The sequence below is a fragment of the Petromyzon marinus genome, chromosome 37 (assembly GCF_048934315.1).
Source record: "Petromyzon marinus isolate PM22_M1 ecotype Great Lakes invasive population chromosome 37, UKy_Petmar_22M1.pri1.0, whole genome shotgun sequence".
Taxonomy (NCBI): domain Eukaryota; kingdom Metazoa; phylum Chordata; class Hyperoartia; order Petromyzontiformes; family Petromyzontidae; genus Petromyzon; species Petromyzon marinus.
The window spans coordinates 22,424,590-22,446,157 of record NC_133703.1 but is presented as its reverse complement, the minus strand read 5'-3'; the positions used below and the strand labels follow the sequence as shown (position 1 = coordinate 22,446,157).

General features: G+C 51.5%; 1 protein-coding gene across 3 annotated transcripts in view; it reads right to left on the bottom strand.

Moving 5' to 3' along the window:
- Positions 1 to 21,568, bottom strand: part of ABCA3 (ATP binding cassette subfamily A member 3) — a 56,484-nt gene that overhangs the window by 27,089 nt on the left and 7,827 nt on the right. For all 3 annotated transcript variants that reach the window (XM_076072143.1, XM_076072144.1, XM_076072145.1), the window contains exons 3-18: positions 19,687 to 19,972; positions 19,371 to 19,501; positions 18,975 to 19,140; positions 18,154 to 18,410; positions 16,790 to 16,906; positions 10,692 to 10,812; positions 8,385 to 8,558; positions 7,576 to 7,757; positions 6,655 to 6,804; positions 6,061 to 6,190; positions 5,050 to 5,204; positions 4,067 to 4,222; positions 3,281 to 3,491; positions 2,770 to 2,920; positions 1,685 to 1,783; positions 532 to 712 (exon numbers count right to left, since the gene is read on the bottom strand). In XM_076072143.1, coding sequence (XP_075928258.1) covers positions 532 to 712; positions 1,685 to 1,783; positions 2,770 to 2,920; positions 3,281 to 3,491; positions 4,067 to 4,222; positions 5,050 to 5,204; positions 6,061 to 6,190; positions 6,655 to 6,804; positions 7,576 to 7,757; positions 8,385 to 8,558; positions 10,692 to 10,812; positions 16,790 to 16,906; positions 18,154 to 18,410; positions 18,975 to 19,140; positions 19,371 to 19,501; positions 19,687 to 19,972 — 2,667 coding nt within the window. The remainder of the gene's footprint in view (positions 1 to 531; positions 713 to 1,684; positions 1,784 to 2,769; positions 2,921 to 3,280; positions 3,492 to 4,066; positions 4,223 to 5,049; positions 5,205 to 6,060; positions 6,191 to 6,654; positions 6,805 to 7,575; positions 7,758 to 8,384; positions 8,559 to 10,691; positions 10,813 to 16,789; positions 16,907 to 18,153; positions 18,411 to 18,974; positions 19,141 to 19,370; positions 19,502 to 19,686; positions 19,973 to 21,568) is intronic.

Here is a 21,568-nt window from a genome sequence, read left to right as displayed (position 1 = left end):
AACATCTCGCCACCGTGGCGTCCTGGGTTGGTTGGGACAATAACAGTGGTTTCAATAAGGCTGTGCCAGTTATCCCCTTGAGAAAATTTGCGAAAATCGAGATTTTCTTTGTCCCAGTTTAAACATTTTCGGACTCAAAATGGGCAAAGGGCGGGGCTACTGGAGAAGTGGGCGGGGTTAGCAGAGGAGCAGGTGGAGCCTATGGGCAGTGGGCAAAACCAAACTTAAGAAAGAGCGAGGAGGTGGCCATTCACCGTGCGGGCATGGCTCATTGGTTGAATTGATGTGGCCTCTTACAAAACGCAATCATTGGTGACGAGAATGAGACCATCAACTCGCTACACTTGACATCCCAGGCGAGGTCACGGTGGGTGGCTAAAGCCCAGGGTCCCTGCGGTGCGAGTTGACTTCAAAAGCGACCGCCCGACCACCTCACAACTCGCCGCACTCGAGATCCCAGGTCAAGCAGGGGGCGGCCGAAACCCGAATTCCAACCCGGGCTTCTCAGCGGCACCCGGCCCATTCACGCACCCCGGTGTTGAGCTTGATGCTGGACAGGTCCTCGGAGACCAGGGTGCTCGTGTCGTCCATGGAGGCGCTGATGCTGTCGGTCTCGGCCGTCAAGTCATGCATGCGCCGCTCGTGCTGGTAGTGCAGGTGCGGCAGCTGCCTGGCCTGCGCGTCCAGCGCCGAGTCGGCGAGCTTGCCCACGCTGCAGGGGCGCGAACGCACACAAGAGGCCGGGCCCGCCGCTATCGTCCAATAAAACCACGACGGCAAAGGGGCGCCGACACGGCCTGGCAGGCGCGCGTTCGCCGCCTGCTGTTGCCGAGGTTCACAGTTCAAATCTGGCAGTTGACCTGGTTATAGCTAGGGGCGTAACGACCACGACAAAGTGTCGTCTTCTACGCATTAGACGTTAAAGATCCCTCGACGCCATTTGCGAGGGAAGGGCATCGCTTGCCGGTGTCAGGGTTCAAATTTGCCAAGTTCAAAATGTACCCGCTGACTACTCAATTAGTAACTTACAAAGCAATCCTCGCCCACTACTGGAAGATTAATGCCCGCCACCAGGCCATGTGGTGAGTCACATTGTACCCACAGGGACAGCTGCCACCGAGGGTGCCCTTTGCAATGGGATGTAAAGCGCTCCGGGAAGATGCCCCAGAATGTAGGGCACGATATCAAAAAACAAATAATTATCATTCGTAACAAATGCCGCACCACTCAGGTGGTTAGCGGCTGTCATTGACTGAATGAGATTTCTATGATAAATGAATTAGCCCATTTGTGAAATCGGCTCATTGTGGGTGGTGTTTGGCCCCAGTTGCTTCGTCCCGGGCTGTACTGCTCTCCCTCCCACGCTTCTCTCACCGCCCCCCCCCCCTCTCACCAATGTAGTGTCAAGGGTGCGATTCCATGTTTACGCATTACTTATGTCGAAACCGCTGTTGCCGTTCATTAAAAAATCCCGATTGGGTGGTCTCCCCCAATGATTGGAAAAAAAAACAAGAGACTCTTATAAACCATTGGAAATCATTACTAAAAAAAACGCATTCGTGACCTTGACGCAGAGTTAGTCATAGAGACGCTGGCGTTAAAGCGTGTTTCGGCGGCGGCGTGGGCACAAGGGGCCACCCCCACCACCACCTCGGTAGCCGGGCCCCCTGGCGGTTGTGCTCACCGCAGGAACACCTCCTCCATGGTGGTGACCGACACGCCGTAGCTGTTGATGCCCAGCTCGTCCCGCCGCCGCTCCAGCTCCGTGAAGAGCCCCTCGAACCTGGGCCGGGGGAAAGCATTCACTTACAAACACGCAGCAGCAGCAGCAGCAGCAGCAACGAAGACGTTCACGCGCTCGACCGGGCGCTCATCTAAGGGTAGGTTGACCCAGGTGGAGGCCCAGTTCCAGAGCAGCAACTCAATACGACGCTGCGCGATTTGTGTTCACGTGACCTCGTCTCATATCGCTGTGCGGAAATTGTGGGCACGTCCATTTTATTTGGAGGAGGTCGGATAGATAGCGTGTGCGGCTCAGTGGGGTTCGGGGGTAGGGTGTGGTAATACAATGGTGGGGTGTGCGATGGTGGAGTGCGGGAGTGTGGTGTGATGGGAGTGCAGGGTGCGATGGTAAGGTGTGATAGTAGAATGCCGTAGTGGGATAATGGAGTGCGTGGTAGGGTACGTGTGTGTGAGTATATTTAACTTCCTTCGCCACCTGTGCTAATGGGAGGTGCTGGGGGAAGGACAACACTGGACATCGGGTGCGATGGTGGGGTGCGATGGTGGGGTGCGATGGTGGGGTGCGGTAGCGTGATGATGGGGTGCGATGGTGGGGTGCGGTAGCGTGATGATGGGGTGCGATGGTGGGGTGCGGTAGCGTGATGATGGGGTGCGATGGTGGGGTGCGGTAGCGTGATGATGGGGTGCGATGGTGGGGTGCGGTAGCGTGATGATGGGGTGCGATGGTGGGGTGCGATGGTGGGGTGCGATGGTGGGGTGCGATGGTGGGGTGCGGTAGCGTGATGATGGGGTGCGATGGTGGGGTGCGATGGTGGGGTGCGATGGTGGGGTGCGGTAGCGTGATGATGGGGTGCGATGGTGGGGTGCGATGGTGGGGTGCGATGGTGGGGTGCGGTAGCGTGATGATGGGGTGCGATGGTGGGGTGCGTGCGAGGGTGCGACGATGGCGTGCAGTGGCAGAACGCGACGGCGTTGTGCGGTATCGTGGTGGTGGGGTGCGGTAGCGTGCGCGGTGGGGGCTGGCACCTGTGGGAGGTGTCGGCTGGCATGATGTAGGCGAGCTCGGCGCCGGCGTTGCTGGAGAGGTTGGCCTCCGGCACGTGGCTGTGCACGAGCTTGGAGATCCACGCGACGTCCGCCTCGGGTTGCTTCACCACCACCATGTGGTACCCGGCCCCTGCGGACAAGAGAAAACCACGCATTTCGGGATACGTTTATTAACAACAACAACAAACAGAATGGTTACAGCACCGCTCAATCGGTTATGCACGTTGCACGTTGAACTTAGTTTAACACGGCGGCTTTCGTGTGCCCCCGGGGTGGGCGGGGGGGGGGCACTCGCTACTCCCGTGCCCCCGAAGCGGACGAGCAATCGTCCCCCCCACCCCCCCCAACCGTGCCCCCAGGGACAGACAGGCACTCCCTCCTCACTGGTACCCTGTGGCATAATCAGCCCTCCCTCCCCCCATGTCCCTGGGGCCGACGGGCACTCCCCCCCCCGAGCCCCCCCCCCCGTGCCCCCGGGGCAGACGGGCACCGTATTTGCGCTTGAGGAAAAGCGACGAGCCGCAGCACTGGAGGCGTCCGTGCGCGACGATGGCGACGCGGTCCCCCAGCACGTCGGCCTCCTCCATGAAGTGCGTGGTGAGCAGCACGGTGCGGCCGGCGCGCTGCCGCTGCAGCAACTCCCAGGTGGCGCGGCGAGCGCACGGATCCATGCCGGACGTCGGCTCGTCCAGCAGCACCACCTGGCGACAGGCGCACGCTCGTTCAGTCGCCAGTTCATTCGTTCGTTTCGTAACACATTCGTTTGCTAATGTGGACATCTGTGAAACATACCGTGAAACATCTGTGAAAAAGAGCTTCATAGCCCATCGGACGCCTCCAGTCTAAATAAATATTCTGATTCTGATTTGTCTGGTAGCACCATCTGGATATGCAATCATTAATTTACTCGCTCGCACATTCACTTATTCATTTAGCAGCAGCAACAACAACAACCGCCATTCGCCACTAAGTGGCGGTGACGTCACCACAGTGCTTGTACCAGACTATGTGCACTTAATTTAGCAGCACCACTTGTACCCACACTCACCGATTAATTTACTCATTCACTCACACACCGATTTCTTAAGTCACTCGTTCGATCGTCCTAGATATGGTGGCGGGTCGGTCGAGACTAACAACTGAGAGGTAGCTATAGAGAAGGGGGGGGGGGTGGAGGGGACACGCCCGGTGCGTCCGCGGACATGGAGCAATGAAATCGGCCATTGTGTGCGCGATGACGTTCGGGCGGTGGCGGTGGCGGTGGCGGCGCTGGCACCTTGGGGTCGCCGATGAAGGCGATGCCGATGGAGAGCTTGCGCTTCATGCCGCCAGAGAGCGCCGAGGCGCGCGCCTGCCGCTTGTCCTCCAGCTGCAGGGCGGTGAGCATTGCGCTCACCTCGTCCGGCACGCGCTCGTACGGGCAGCCCTTGAGCTGCGGCAACGCGCACGCGGGTCCGGAGCGGTCTCAGAACGAACTCAGCGAGGCCGAAGCTCAAGTTAAGTTGGGCAAACTTCCCGGCGAACGTTTGGTGAGTAACGCCGGTAATTCTACCCCTTTTGCTGTGCTCATCATGGGCAGCAACTCTTAATCTCTGGGTAAAGAAACGTTTAAATAGTCGAGACGACCGAGTGGCTCAGAGGTCAGATCACTGAGCTTGCACCATCGAGATCCCGGGTTTGAATCTGGGTTGTAACCGTCCGTCTGCAATTAAACCAGGCCCTCGGCACAGCGAGTTGATTGTCTCAGCTCGGTCACCAATGACTGCATAAAAAAAAAATCTTCACGGTAAATTTGGTTCTGCGCTTAATTTGTATGCATGTTGAACTTCTTTCGCACCATACGTAGCCAGCCATGCCAATCGGAGGATACATTTCAATTTCGCTGCCTTTGCAACACAAATGACTCTCAAATGCAGGGCACGTGGACAACAAGTCACTTGAAGGGATCTCAGAGGCAGCTCTGAGATATCAACTTCCACGGGCCGGTCTCAAACACGGGAGCTTTACACCGCTCCGTGAGATCTGAACAGATAATATTTAATCTCCAATCGGGATAGATTGCATGGGGAAGTAGAAATGATAAACAAGGAGCAATGTAACCCACGAAAAATACGCTTTGTTACGGATAATAACGGTCGCGAAAGCCTAATTATTACAAACGGCTTGAAAACAGATCGAAGATCGTTTTTTCTCCTTTCCTTTTTCTTTGCAACAATCTCGTTCCCTCCACTCGCTGCTGGACCCGTCGGCGGACGGCACCTTGGCGAAGAAGGAGAGATGCTCCTCCACGGTGAGGTCGGGGAACAGCACGTCGTGCTGCGGGCACAGGCCCAGGCTCTTGCGCACGAGCGTCATGTCGTATCGAATGTCGTAGCCGTTGACGAGCGCCGTGCCGCCGCTCGGCGGGAAGAGGCCTGCGGGGACGTCGCGCAACGGCTTCGTCAAGGTACAGAACTTGGAATTGTAATAATAAATCATCACGATTTACATTTCTACAAACGCCGTTCACCCGGAGGTCACAAGGCGCTGTACGAAGCACACCTGGACAGTGGTGCCAGTGTTAAGAGATGCAACGTTAGAGACAAAACGCTCTCTCAGAATAGGAACCAATATTTGGGGACATCGATTTCCCTTCCGAATGTTAGTAGTTTCCTTATTTCTTTGTTACGAGGTCACTTCTTTACATGTCTCCATTCATTAATTATTAACTAAAATCTTTAATTGTACAAGAAACACTTTCCAATCTGATTGTAAAACAGTCACGGAGGCTTGCCTGAAGTAATGATTAACTATTGGATGGCATCTGTTTGATCCTAACAGTGCAGGAACTACGGTAGCGCCAAAACCTCATCCGGGGGTTACAATGTGCCTGGTGGGAACAAATATTGGTTCCCCCGTGTAAACAAATATTACAGGGAAGCAATATTCATCAACTAGATGGTGTCATCATCACGATCCATGGGCAGGTGTGCACGGCACATTTCGTCATTTGTTTCCACTTTCCTTCGTCTTGTAGTGCCAAGATGCTCATGTAGTGGCCTCATCTCTCTGGCACCAATTTCGTCGTCAGGCCAATCTCTGTTAGGCCTTCCTCTCTTTCCGGTTCCTTACATTTTTCCGAACCACAACAACACTTTTTACCTAACCTGTCGTTTGTCCATCCTACACATGCGTCCAAATAGTGCCAGTCTCTTTCTCATCACTGTTTGGGTACAATTGCTCTGCTCAGGTGCCTGTTGAATGATCGTGCGTGCGCGAGAGAGGACGGGCCTGTGAGGATGGACAGCGTCGTGGTCTTGCCGGCGCCGTTGTGCCCCAGCAGCGCCGTGATCTGCCCCTCGTACATATTCAGCGTCAGTCCCTTCACAGCCTCCTTCTCATGCCGCCCCTTCCCAAACACCTGCCCAGGTCAGAGGTCACACGCAAGGGGCCGCCGAAGATTGGTCGAGACTGTTCATAGCAATGATAATACTTTCATTTTATATATCGTCAGTCATGCTAAGAGCATCCCACAACGCCGTACATTCATTACATAAAATCCCATATAGAGCTACTCCCAAACAAATTAAATCCCTGCTACTACCAAGCAAGATAAAAAAAATATATAAACAACCATAACCAACAGCACAAACAACAAAAAAGTTATTACAACAAAGAAATGAGTCCACGAGGTCGACTACACATCCCAGAGCACAGTCACAACTTCCCAATCAAGCCATGGAGCCTTCACAGGAGGGGCGGTTAAGCGCCAATAAGTTACCACGAAATTGTCTTCACGTGTTCGCACGCCCCATCTGCCCTGCTTTACTACCGACACGGCCGGGATTCTACGGAAGTTGGCGGGAGCTGAGTTTGCACGCGCACCTTTCGAAGGCCCTGGATCTTGACGCCGGTGGCGAGGCCGAGGGGCTCCCTCTCGATGAACTCGCTCGCCGGGCCCTCGCCGTCGCCCTCTCCTTCGCCGTCGCCCGCAGACACGTGGTACGTGCGCTGCGTGCCGCGCCAGTACGACGGCTGGGACCACGCACGGTGGGAGACACGCGGCCGGGTCAACGTTCCATTGTCGCACAGATGGCTCACGTGGCCAGCTCGAGAGTCGGACGGGGGAAGCTAGGTAAGTGGCAATTCTAAAAACAAATTATTATTTTTCAAAGAGTCGGTAAATTGTCATAAAATCGAAGTCATGATTTATGAATCGTTGATTATGGACTGTTGAGATTCAGGGCCATGATTGTTAGAATTGTAATGATTCAGGGTCACAAGTGGATAATTAATCAAGGGTCAGGATCATAAATCGATGGATGCATTCCAATGATTCGCAGTCACAGATGAACTCACGAAATAAATTTTATGCAAAAATCTATAGTGGTATCAATCTATAAAATATACCTCACATTAGTAAAACACCAAGCATTGAAAATCTTACAAATACAATTTAATGCATCATCAACGGTTTCATATAGGCCTCAAAGGCATGGGTGTGTGTGCAGTGATACAAATTTCCGGTGAATATACAGGGTGGTCCAGATGTCTTGGGACCCCCCCCCCTTAATATATTTTTAAGTAAGGTTTACTTAAAACAGATATTAATGCCAAGAAAAAAATGTGAGAGAATACGAATCGCCACCATTCAGCGCGCGTACCACGAGCGTAACTATACGATTCAATTGCGGAAATCGAATAATCTCCAGCGGGCACGGGTGGCGTGACCGCGTCAACGCAAGCAACCAGCACGGCCGAGCAAGCGGGCGGCCACACGGGGGGGGGGGGGGGGGGGGTCCTTACCAGGACGCAGAAGTACCAGGGCTGCGGCACGCCGTACTCTCCGGGAAACACGGCCTCCACGTACCAGGCCACGAGGCCGTACAGCACCGCGTCCAGCATGAGCATGAAGAGCACGTGCGCCATCGTGAAGCCGTCGTCCACGCTCACGCTCTCGCCCAGGTTGCGCCACTGGATGCCCACGCCTGCACGGGGACCGCGCGGCGCCGTCAGCGGACACGGACAGCTCCCGCACGTCAGTTTGACACGTAGTAGTCGTAGTAGCGAGAGGCTTTCGCGACCGGTATTATCCGTGGTAAAGTTTTTTTTTTGGGGGGGTCAGATCGCGTGAACATGTGTCGTTAAACCGGCCACCACCCGACGCAGCCGATTATTTGAGGTTTTGTGACGTAAACAAAACACGCCAGCGATGAGATCAGCTCGCGCACCGCGAGAGATGGCGACGGTCCGGGGGAGGCCCAACTCAGTAGGGCCACGTGTCGTGACTGACTATGGTAACGCTGATAATGTCTCTCCGTCTAGATCTGAGACACGATTATCAACCATGCAGTGATTCACCCCCACCACCCTGTAAGTGAACCGGTGAAGCCACCATTCAGGATCACGATTCTAATCAAGTAACAATATCTTTTACGGTTGTTGTTTGCACCGTTGTGAATTTTCTACTCATTTTTGCAATCAATCCAAAAAAATCGCGAGCGCATCGTTAAGTGTGCAGCGCTGCAATTAAAGCGGCAGGTGACAAAGGGGTCAACAAGGGGCCGGTGGATGGGTGTAAAGGGGTGCGCCGGGGAGGGGGAGTCCATCCGCACCTTTGCCCTCCCACATGCTGATGAGCTGGGCCCCCATGGCCATGCCGACGTTGGAGATGAGGCAGGAGGACATCTTGAGCGCGTGGCTCATCTGGTCGTACCAGGGCAGCACGAAGAAGTACGGGATGTAGGAGAAGAAGTAGAGGAAGGCGCCCGCCGTCGCCGCGACGTTGGCTGTGGAAACAGAAAGCGCGGCGGGGAGGAAAGGGGCGGCGGTGAATCACCGCCTGCGGGGGTTGGAGACGCCGCCAAGACGGGACGATGGCCAGGGGACGACACCGGTGGACTGAATGGCAGCGAAAGGAGAGAACACGTCGCCCGAGAGGACCACTGCGGAGATGGAGCGATGCGATCGGTTCGTATGCATTGATGAACTTCGTTCGCACCGTACGTAGCCAACCGTGCTAATCGGAGGTTAAGCAATGCGCAGGGGATGAGAGCAGCACCCGGACCCGTGAGGGGCGGCGATGAGCACGGGGAGGACTCCACCTGGTGGTGGATCGACAGAGGCTGATGACGATCATGATGATGATGAAATAACCATAAGCATTTGACTAATTTAAGCCATGAACCAAGAAGTGGTCGGGCCAGTCAGCGTAACTTCACCCTGGGCTCAAATTTTAGCAGCCGCCTGAGTCAGAGACTCTCATCTGTTATTACCCACAATCCACCATAATAGGTTTTTGTTTTTTTTACAATGTGTACACTGTGCTGAATGAGCCCCATGGTGTCCGTAAATTCCATTTGCCTCGAGCACCAAATAACACAGCGGCACCTGTTGAACAGGCTGCACCCTGCTGATGAGAGGCTAAAAAGTCAAAACTGCTCCAATGGTTTAATGCTTTTAACGAAACGCTGCTTGAGAACAGTGGTCACAAGAAGGCCCACCGGCTGATTTTGACTTCATTTAAAATTATTTGTACTTTTTTTTTCTTCGTGGTAGAAAAAAAGACCTCTGTTGGTTTGTCCAAAATGCATTACCCGCAGTGCGTCGAGGCAGTGGAATATTTAACATTGTGTAGCCGAGTCGGGCTCTCGGGTGGAAACGAGTTGATGCAGTCACCGACGAGTCCGCAAACAAAACCCAACATCCACCACGAATCCTTTACGGGCTCACTAAGTGGGTGTTAGACGGTGATCGCAGGTTTTAAGGGACACAGCCACACATCAAATACAATCAGACTTCAAAGACCTTTTGAGTAATAAAGTTAAGTAGTAATAAACTCGCATGATAACTGGGCTGGCTATTAACACACCGGCATTGGGACGCGATGACAAGCAATACATTGAGAGCCGTCAACAACGACGAAGATGAAGATGCTGCGCCCCAACTCGTTACGGAAGCGTGGCAAACGCTGCGGGGTTTTCACTCGTTCACACGTCGAGATGGCATGCAGCGCCCCTGCGATGGCTCGGTGGTACGAGATATTGTTGTGTGGGTCCTGTCTTCCGTAAGCGGTATGCTTGTGCCCTGTTCTCTGCACACAGTGTTTGTGTCTTGTGTCAGGTGTGCATGCCACAGCTCTATTTTCTGAGCCTTTGGCATTTGCGGTGAACCCGAAGAATTCTACGAGTTGTCCTCATGTACCCGAGAAACAGCCACGGTCGTAAAACTGCACCAGGTAACAAGCACCAACAGGGCCTGGGGCCCTGGGCAAACAGAAGCACTTTGTCGTGTCTCCACCTATAAATTAATAAATAGAAATTGCCCAAAATGCCTATTGGCTTCCAGTCCATCATAATCCAGCAACATTTGCTGAAGCAAGCAAACTGTGGGCCGGTGTTGATCTTCTGCGTCTCATCTGGCAGAGCGAGGTGTGATAAACAAACGCCGCTGGGGTGACCGGATGTTGTTGGCAAGAGCACTCCGTCCCAACTACAGACCCCTGTTCAACACAAAGACGTGACGTATTTACATCTATCGAGTCTGGCATTCGTTTAGAGACCTGGCTCAGTGGGAGAGGCGGCGGCTCGCAATGGGAATGTGGCGAGTTAAAATCCTGGACGGTGGTTGACCCAGGCCACCGTCCCTACAAGGGAGTCTCAATAAAATGAGTTACCACTTTGCGCAGAAGTCAACAGCGCTTGTCCTCCGGATTGACTCGCCCCCCACCCCCCCTCATTCCGCCATAGGAATGTGGAATTACCCACCGCTGGCGAGGATACAAGCACCGCCTCGGTGCTCGTCCGAGCAGGAAATCACCGCGACGGTGAACACGAATTACACGAGGCCCCGGCTGGATCCGATTAACCGAAAGCTCCTCCCCGTGTTCCGCGCCGCCGGGAGAGCCGTGGTCGCCCGCTCACCTTGGGAGAAGAAGACGCTGATCATGAAGCAGAAGGAGATGGTGGAGACGGAGAAGGCCAGGATGAAGACGAACACCAGCGTAGGGTCGCTGAAGTTGAGCACCGCGCCACGCTCTCCCACCTGCGAGGAGCGACAAGACGCACGCTCGCAGCGGCTCCGCACCGTCCCTCGCCAGGGCGCCTTCATGATTCGCCAACCCCCACCTCCCCCCCTTCCACCCCCCCCCCCCTCGCCACCGTTCCATCGATTACGCCGAAGCTGCGATTCAATTAAAGCCAAGAAGCGGAGAACCCTTTTGTTTAGCGAGGGTCGAATAAGACTTTCGGATACCGTACCTTTTGCAGGCTCCACCCCCCCCACTTCCCCCCCGCATCACCAAATATCATGGCACGCACATCAGTTGTATCAGCCACTGCGTAAAGCCTCCTGCGGTGATGCCGCGCACTAAGATGAGACACCACGCGAGGTGTCGCCACGTGGGATAAACTATCACCCCCCCCCCCGCCGCAGTGAAGCAATTCGCGTGGGGAAGATGCTCGCGCATTGAGGGATAAACATCTGAATTGCGTTCGAAATGGAGTCACAGCCCAGGTATGGCCCATGGGTGCTGGAGGCTCCCGACCCTTCACCGTTTCTTAATTGTGCTGCTTGCACTGCCTCGATTGTACCGTCCGGTTTGTACGATCTCATCTATGTTGACTTTGCCGTCTGTGGTGCCTCATTCGCACTGCTTCATTCGTTTGGCCGTATTTTTTTCTGTCGTGTCCTTTCCATCAACGTGAAGGTGATGCGTGCAGGTTTGTACACAAACTTTACAAAGACGGCCACTGCATCACGTGCCGTCTGGAACGCTCTTCCTTCGGATATAAGGGAGCCACTGGAGCTATCCACTTTTAAATTATCTAGATTGAAAGCTATATTTCTATTACAACTGTTTGTTGTCCTTCCCCCGCACCTCGGATTCACACGGTTGACGACGTATGGTGCGTAAGAAGTTCAACATACAAAAATTGCATACGATTCGACAAATCGATTTCATAATTTGAATCGATGATGTGTTACACGCCTAGCCACGTCCCCCGCTCCCCTCTCCGCTCTTCCTGAAAGGTGCCACACTCGCCACTGTTGGCTCCGCCTCTGCAGGAGGTGCTCCTAAGTGGCCACCTGTACGCTGTCAACAGACCGAGGAATGCTCGGCCTGTGATGAAATCGTTGCAATTTTTTGCGTAACTGTTAAAAAGCCTTGACATTACCGCTGGCAACCAGGGAGGATAATTACAAGAGGCACGGTTAAGGGTAAAGAGCACGAGGTTTTGTGATAGGGGCGCCACGGTGGCGAGATGTTAACTACCTCGCCTGGTATACAGCAGGCGTCATGTCGGGTTCGATCCCGACATGAAGCCTGCTGTATGTTTGGAGTTTGCGTGTCTCTCTCTCTCCCCGTGGTCGCGTGGATATTTTTCTCCGGGTCCTCTGGTTTTTCCCTTCCCATTTAGAATCAACATCGTGCGTTTAGAGTCTATGGCTGATATAAATTCCCATGTGATACTACATTTCATTGGGTTATCATTTGTGATAGCCAGGTCGCTTCTGAAGAAGAGCCCTATAAGCTCAGCAGGCCATACCTGGCAAAATAAACAGCAGTCTAGATATTTCGCAAAAAAATAAACTTTGGTGGTGGTTGGTTCTTGGTGGAAAAGTGATTTTTTAATATATTGCCTCGTTAAAGTTGCCTATTAAAAGACGCCGGATGTTACGTGAATACTTAAAAGTTCGACTTTACAGCACAGCAGTTAAAGACAACAACCAGCAATGTAATCTCCAACATACCGGTTCTTCGAGATTTTCTTGACGGCTCTATTTCAATACAGTTCATTGACTAAACGTAGCTGTGAATAATACTCAGAATAATCATAATAATCCTAATGTTCTACGGTCCTTTGTAAATCCACTGCTGGATGAAGGCCTCGCCAGACGATGGTAGTCATGAAGGTTTGAAAATTTTCAAAAATGTTCTTGCTGTGGTTTTCACACCTGGTGATGATTGCTTGTGTTGCAATCGAAACGTCGTGAGAATTGTATTGTTTTATTTTTATTGTTTCCCTTCTACGTGACTTTACCGAAAGAACCAAGAAAAGAGCTTTATAGCTCATCGGATTCCTCCTGCAGCATAAATAAAGATTCGGATTCTGATGTTTGTAAAGGTAGGACCGAGGACTGGTTCAGATATCACCCGGCACTGTAGTTAGCTGTAAACTTTTGTAAATCTAACTAGTAGCGACTACTAACGTTTCCGTTTGTTTATTTTACCAAGGTCCACTGAGCTAAGTAGCTCTTTTTCAGAAGCGACCTGGCCACAAATGACAGCACGACCAAGTAAAGTGGCTTAACTCAGGTTTGCTGGATCCATAACGCAGTGTGTGCTAACCACTGTGCCACCGCTCCACACAGCTGGGGAAGTACATGGGATAAAACGCTGGATTTAATTATTACGTGCAAAGAATAATGTGTGAGACAATTCAATTGCATGCCAGAAGTAGCCGTACAAGATCCTGTCCTCTAGAACCTATTCTGCACTCCAACACTCTCCCATAATGCGCTCCAGTGCACGTGTGGTTAGGACTGGCCACTTGTTTCACACCAATCAAGCACAAGGGAAAATTATTTGGTGATGTTGCTACCGCTGCTGCGTTGGCAGCGGTGCACAAATAACAAACAACAAGAAAACAACTCAACACATTCGTCAATAACTCTGTGGCCGTCAAAGGGAAACATTGAGAGAACGGGCGGCGTTTTCGGACAATGGCTCTTCTATGTAGCTCATACTTAGAGAGAGAGGCCACAGGGAGATGGAGTGGATTACTTTACACGTGGGGCCTGGTATGACAGCAAAGCAAAAAAGAGCAGAAGAAAGCATTTCCCACCGCCAAGCCAGCAGGAAAACCGGTGTCCATGAAGAAAAGTGTCTCCCGATTTCAAACACTCAAGACGGGAGTCTGGCTGAAAGGCTGTTGCCTAACAGCCAACGCCATCCAAACATCGACAACAACAATCAGATTATCACTCGCTGGGTATACACAGATCGGTGTAAACAAGATACGCAGATAAGCATGCAGCCATGCAGGCAACCAGGCGAAAGGTTATCGAGTGTAAAGGGTTGCGAGTGTAAAGGTTTAAGAAAACAAGGGGTGGGTGTTTCTGTAGTTAACAATGTGATGTTGTCGAAGGGAGGGGTATGGACAGCTTATGCTTATGGAAACAGCAGAGGAATGGAAGATTAATGCCAACTATTTACGATATGTGTAATTGGTAATAGTTCACGGGCTGTTTGTCAATTCACCACTGGATGATGGCCTCCCCATGCAGTGTTGGTAATGGGGGTCATTTCTAGATTTAAAGCTTTCGTGACTGCTAGGATCCATACTCTTTGGTTCTATGGGGTAAAGTCACATAGGTGAAAATAAAATAACAAAAAATCACGACGTTTCGGCCACAACACAAGCGGCCTTCATCAGGTGAAGGGACGAGACTGGGGGTCATCTGACTATACTTCACCAGGCTGGCTGCCCAGTGTTGTGGGTTGAAGTGAGGGGAGTGGGGAGTGATTCCAGGACCATCACTGATGTGAGCCGTGGTTAGAAATGGAATTCAGGTCGCTGGGTTTATAATGAAGTGCAGTCACAACTGAGACGCACTGTTATTTATTTACCCAGGGAAACCTCACAGCCTCAAGACTCTCTTTCAAAAGGGTCCTTTATTGGCATGTTTGGACAATTCCATTAAACTTTTCCTGTTTCGATGACGTACGTCATCAGTTTTTCTTCCGATTCCGTTCCGATGCCGGAATCGATTCCAAATAGAATAAAATCGATTCTCAACGGAATCGGAAGTAAAAGGCCATGAGGAAGGGTGTGTGGCACAGTTTGGCGCCAGTTATCGTAGAGTGCGGTCGTGTTGCTACAGTTCTCTGCGGTGAGTAACAACGTCTTTAAAAACAGCGGCGCTACGCCTCTCTAAATAAAATTAACGCCGAGCCGCTTGTGCGTTCCGAGATTCACCGGCGAATGGGACGCCCACCCACCATGCTACTTGCAGACGTGCCGCAACGTTGAAAGGGCTGATGAGCGTTTGACGCGTGGGAGGAAACGAGAGACCTGGGAGAACAGCCGCGCATACGAGGCGACGGCACTCGGCACAGACGTCTCCTGGCCACCGCACAGACCCACGCCTACAACAAGTGGCACACCGTGGTGGTCGACCACCCAAGCATTAGCCAGGCTCAACCCCGGCTTAGCTTCCGCGATCTGACCATCTCGGATATTTAAAACTGCTTTCAGTGTTTAGTTTGTTGTCGTTCCCTCGCATCTCCTATAAACGCGGTTGGCTACGTACGGTGCGAGAGAAGTTCAACGTGCATACCTATGCTCATGGTGATTTAGTCTTAGCAATGACAACTCGTCATCAGAAGCCTTGCCGCGATGAACCTGTCTTCTCCTTGAAATAAATTGCATCGTCCACGTTCAAATTCAATTGTTGTTATGCAGAAGCAAAACGATGGACTGCATTCGTCCCTGAAGGCCAGAAATATATATGCACAGCCCTTACAGAGCGGTACATTTTGAAATATCTGCTAAATTATGCATCCCATATGCAGGCTATGGTCAATAAAGTGTGCGTTGTGATGCTGTGAGGCTTATTTACTGGAAATCTGTGAAAAATATCTTTATAGCTCATCGTATTCTTCCAGTATAAATACATATTCTGATCTTGATTTCATCAGTGATGGACCAAGAGTGATTTGCCACAGTGCTTTCTCTGCAATTAACCATTCTCTCATATAGCTTGCGTAGACTGTGGGGCAAGTTCTGTTATCAAGCAACGATTAAAGGCTGGCAAGGATGCACCAAGGGTGACGTGGCCGTGACCGCAACCTTTGTCTCTCCAGTGCTGATGTTTACACAACACGCTACATTATAATTTATGGCCCAGTCAACCTGCCGGAGGCCCAGGACCGTTTAAGATATTACTCACTGCTGATGTTAGCCATGGTCGTGAATTAAACTTCGGTTGCCAGGTTTGTAGCACAGAGTGTGAACCACTGCAACACTGCTCACACGCACACCCTACCCTCAACTGTACTTGTGCAATAAAGCCATGATGGGACGTAGAGTGCAGTTACGCCTGCATAGGAGTGTGTCTATATTACAACGGAAAAGTCAAAATGATATGCTAAACATAATATCTAATACCACAACTCAGTAAGCACTGTGATTGAGCATTACGGTTCTCATCCAGCCAGACTTCCCTTTGTCTGTGTTGAATAAAACAAGCGATGGTAGAGTCTTGATTTAAAGCTTTTGTGACTGCAGGGATTCATATTCTTGGTTCTTTCGGTAAAGTCACCACGTAGAAGGGAAACAATAAAATAATAAAAATATATAAAACAATTACATTTAAAATGTATAAAAATGGTAGAGTTCTGCGCGATAAAATGTTGATGTTTACCGACCAGATAGACCACATGCCGGGTGAATTATTCAAAGCAAGCTAAGCCGGCTTGAGCTTGGACAGCGCTTGGATGGGCAACGACCACGCATGAAACGAGCTTTTGTAATTCTGCTGCGGTTCTACATTGTGGGCAGTGGATGACGGTGCAGTATTATACATTGTTGTACTGTACTCATTCACCATAGCTATCAACCCCTACCTTGTTACAGACCAATTCATGCCTTATTGGTCACCCCGTTCCCCTTATACATCTCAACGTTCGTCCTACAAAGTCCCATCACAAACACATAGACAAAGGTGTCTTGCCCGTATTCAAACGGCTCTACGTCGTATGGACCTGAAAACTCAACGTCCCTCGACAAGAATACGGAGTGAACCGTGTGGGCTGACAGGTGTGTCCTACGCTGCCGTGCCTGCGTTCCACTCCTTCACTGACCGTCGTGGTGAAAGTTTGGTCAAACGACCCCCTAGACCCGTAGGGCATAAGGGAGGCCCTCATTCGGCAGTGGATTAACAAACGAATGAACTGTGTGCGCGTGATCACGTTCATGGACGCCTGCCAGGAGCCGTGTTGCCACCCCAGTCTCACCTTGACACAGAAGAGCACGGTCATATAAAACACGGAGATGAGGAAAAAAATGAAGAACTTGAGGAACCAGGCGGTCCAGTGCAGCCAGTTGCTGAGACACATCATCTTCATGTACTCCTGCAACGATGGCATAACACGAACAGTCAACGCCTTCGCTTGAACGACACGGCATCAAGCTACCGAGATCAACACGGGGGGCAAAGTGATTTACTACTCACATGAGCAAGAAACAGCATCAGAATATTTATTAATACCGCAGGAATCCGATGAAATATAAAACTCTTTTTCACAGATGTCCAGTAGGGTCACAGGGTCAGAACGTTACAACAAACACATTAAAAAAACACACGACAGGACTGCAAAGCATTGGAAAGGCAAACAAATCACTAAAAAATATACAAATAAAACCAAGCTATTTTTTTATTCTTACCAGGTAAAACCCACTGAGGTATTAACTTATTTTGCAGAAGAGACCTGGCCACAAATGATAGCTCAACAAAGTGGCTCATTATGTTTAAATTTATCGCAGCAAAATAATCTCAATAATCTCAATCCATGTTGAGTCTAAATGTGGAGTACCCAGAGAAAAAAATCCACGCAACCACGGGGAGAACACGCAAACTCCAAATATACAGCAGGCGTCAGGGTCAGGATCAAATTCCCAACCTCCTGCATACCAGGCGAGGTAGTTAACATCACGCCACCATTGCACCCGTTAAATATAAATAAATAAAGTAGCCAAGTTGAAATTGAGTCAAGGCAGTGCTCATCATCTGGTTACAGCCCAGAGCCAGTGGTGGCGAACTCCACATTCCTAAACCAGGGGTGAGTCTATCCACAGGACAACCGCTGTAGACTTCCACTCCAGAGGGCTGATGGGCTGAGTCAACCCCCAAAACCAGGATTTGAACTCACAACCTCCCGACCGCGAGGAGGCGCTCGCTCCACCCCTGCAACCACTAGAGGCGCCACACTCACGACATTACTAACAATCATCGATTGCTGAACACTTTATTTTAACGAATTATCACAACGCGGCTGATGAATCATCACCATTGAGGGGTAGCAATTCAATAATCGATTATTTTTGTCCCATTTTCACCCTCTCACTTTTATCGTTTCTAGATCTATTTAGTTCTTTAATCCTCGTTCGAAACGCCCGCATTGGCTCCACGAGCCTAAAAGTAACGCGATCACATTATTTCGACAACGTCTTTGCATAAACGGCCGACAACCTATTAAAATAAATTTTTAACCGGCTGGCACAATCCGGGCGCGATTACTCGCCGCACTCCCTCCGATCCTCGACTTCGCCGAGCCGCGACCACCCCAACGCCGCTCACCACCACCCCCCCCCACCCCACCTTGAGCTTGCTCTCCTTCTCGTGCACCAGCGTGCGCACGATGTTCAGCGCCGTGTACACAAAGCTCAGCATGAGGAGCAGCGGCAGCTGCGTCTGGATGGCGAGGATGAAGATGTCGTCGCGGTACGGCGGGTACGGGAAGCGCTGCACCTCCACGGCCGTCCGGGGGGCCGCACTGCCGAGCCGCTCCGCCGCCGCCGCCGTGATGGCCTCGTCGATGAAGCGCTGCGTCGCCAGGAAGCCCTCGCGGTAGTAACCTGGCGGCCAGCGACGGCGGGGTGGGAGGGGGGGGTCAAGAAGGCGTCGCGGTAACTTTGGCAGGCACAGGCCGTACCTTGCCATCGTTTCCACGGTTATGCCGTGGTACGCTCGGTCGACCAGCACCCGCCGAGGTGAGCTGCTTGTAGTCTCACCACCGCCGGCCGCCGCTAGCGGGGCTTACAAAAAACCTCGTCACATTATACGCGTCGTATTTCGGCTGTGTGGCTCGCCGACTAAGCTGACCTATTACGTGACTGACCAATTGATTGCTTGAGTCACTGACTAATTATTTTATTGATTGATTGCATAATTGAATGATTGTCTGAATCATTGACTGATTCAGTCCAAGTACGATCAATTGTTTTCCAGGTTAATTGGTTGAATGACTTGTTAATCCATTGATTAAAGAACCAATCAATTGCTTGACCAACTAATTCATCAATTAACCAACCGATCAATTGATTAGTTGAAAGGACCGACCGACCGATTTATTTACGAACTCAATAATTAACCGACTGACTGCTTAACCGGCCGACTGACTTGACGAAGGCCGCCCCCACCTGGCGTTCCACCATCCTTCATGTGTCTCTCCCTTGGGCCCGGCAGCTGGAATAGGGGGAAGAGGAAGATGGTGATCCAGTCGTTGTCCCTGTTGGGGTTCAGTTGGCTCTGTTCGTCGAGGGGCGCATTGCGCGGGCTGTACTTGAAGCGGAGCGAGTACGTCACCTGGGGAGGCGATGCAAAGAACCGCGTGGCACCGTCACATGGAGAATCAATGTACGCGTGATACGCAAGCCACTTCGTTGAGTCACTTGTGACCAGGTCGCCTCTGAATAAAAAAAGCTAATAGCTCAGTGGGCCTTACTTGGCAAAGGGAAAAATAAATAAATAAGTAGTTTTAGTTTAATGAGGGATAGGCGACCGACGTTAACGGACCACTCCTGGCGCATGCTCACCTTCTCCGGCAACGGGTCATCGGCGCGGGTGAAGCGATTCTCAAACACCATCGCTGCCAGGACGTTCTCCGCCGACCTATTGTCCGCCTTGATAAAGGCCAGCAGCTCAGCCTCCGAATCGAACGGCAGCGCTGCGGAGAGACGCGCGGCACGCCGAGTCAAGCGGGCTCTTTTCTACATTGCACCTGGGTACAGACGCAAACCCAGACCGCCAAAAACCTATGCTTCAAGCGCCTACTTTCTACTTTGCTTCCGATTGGGGGGCAGGTGGGGGGCAGATGGGCGGGGGGGCCGCACGTTCACAGAGCAGGCGCACCTGCGAGCGTGCCGGAGGCGGCTCGATGGACGCGCTCTGCGATATCGTGGACGGCCGTCACGTTGGCCGGGGTGAACGCCAGGAACCAGCCCTTGTCGCGGAACTCGGGGAACTGGCGATGGTGGAGCCACATGAGGCTGTCGGGCAGGCGCGACAAGGACAGCGGCGAGTAGATGGTCGCGTTGGGGTGCGAAGACTCGGGAACGCGCTGCCGGATCGCGATCAGAATGGCGGCGAAGAGCGCCGGCAGAGCCAGCTCCACCAGCGTCACCAGCACCTGGCGCTTCTGCTCACGCAACACGTGCCACACACGAACACGCACCGCATTGCACGCGAAATAAACCAAGGGCAGTCTGCCACGCGCCATGCACCTCCGATAATGCCACGTACGTTGAACTTGATTCTCACCGTCCGTCGCCAACCACGCTAATCAGAGGTGCGGGGGAAGGACAACAAACTAAACACAAAAAGCAGTTCGAAAGAAATGATTTTCTTAATCTATATTTAAATGTGCATAGATCCAGTGGCTTCCTAATATCGGAAAGAAGAGCGTTCCAGATGGCCGCGCAAAAGTGCATCCGAAAGCGCGCGATGCGGTGACCAGCTTTGTTCGACGGTTAGTCAAAAGCCGCTGCTGCTGCTGCTGCTGCGAGGATGACCACCGGAGTCGACGTGATGATGGTTCATGCCCCTTGATGATTAGCACGGTTGGCTACGCACAGTGCGAAAGAAGTTCAACATACGTACACACATGCATTCTGCATCACACGCTGTGTGCCAGGCATCGCGCGCTATGCTCCACACAGCATGCGGCACGTGCTATGCAGCGTGCGGTCCACACCGCACACCCGGACACCGCACGCTACATACCATGTAGAAGGCACCACTCGCCCCGCATCATGCAATGCACACCACACATCGCACATCAGCAACTGCATGAATTTAAAAGTATAGCTTTGTAAGGATTTTAATCATCGGCTATGAAAGCCAACTACTAGTGCCTATCAAGGTTGCTCGATATATTATCCAGGATATCCATGAAGGTGTTCATGATGAATGAACTTCAATCTGAAAGTAGTTTGAGCTTGATGAATAAAACCATTCGAATAACACGCGTATTTTTAAGCAGCTTTGAAATGAGAAGGAACTAAACGCCTCCCAAACACAAATCAACAAATACAATCGCGATCCGACTCACTCTGACCTTTGGCTGCACTCTTTACACGTGTGTGTGTCAAACTGCTCCGAGATTATTCTACGAGTCTTTGCCAACAGACCATAAATGCCGACACAATTTGAAGTCTCACACAGCATGTGTTTTTTATTAAGGCGGCTTCTATGGCCAACACGACACCCCCAAGGTTAAGTCCGCCGTTAATGAACAATGTCGCAGCAAGTTTTAGGAGACACCTCTGACCTGGCCAATAGGTAGGTCACGAAAACACGTACAGCTACTTGCGGACGTGTTCCAGAAAGTAGACCTCAAGGCCTATCATTCTGAAAGAAAGTATCCAGGGCTTTGGAAATTATGGCTTATTTATGGAATACGAGAATGGTCTTGACACAAAAACACATGCGGAACCGAATGCACTCCATCGCCATCCCAGCATGGATGGGAAAAGGTCAATTTGTCTGGTCACGCCTGACACCGTGATGTTTTATGAGCAAAAGGTGGACAGATGATTTCTCTCTGAATGGCGGTCCTAAACGGCTGACGAAATATTCCCAATTACACTAACGATGACTCACAGATTTTAAGCGTCTCCAATATGCGTACAAAATCGTAGAATTACCCTTGAAGTTGTATATCCTCCTGAAACACTGTAGGATACAGATTTTTTTTTATGTTACACATTGTGCTTGTAATTTGTCTCGTGTCTGT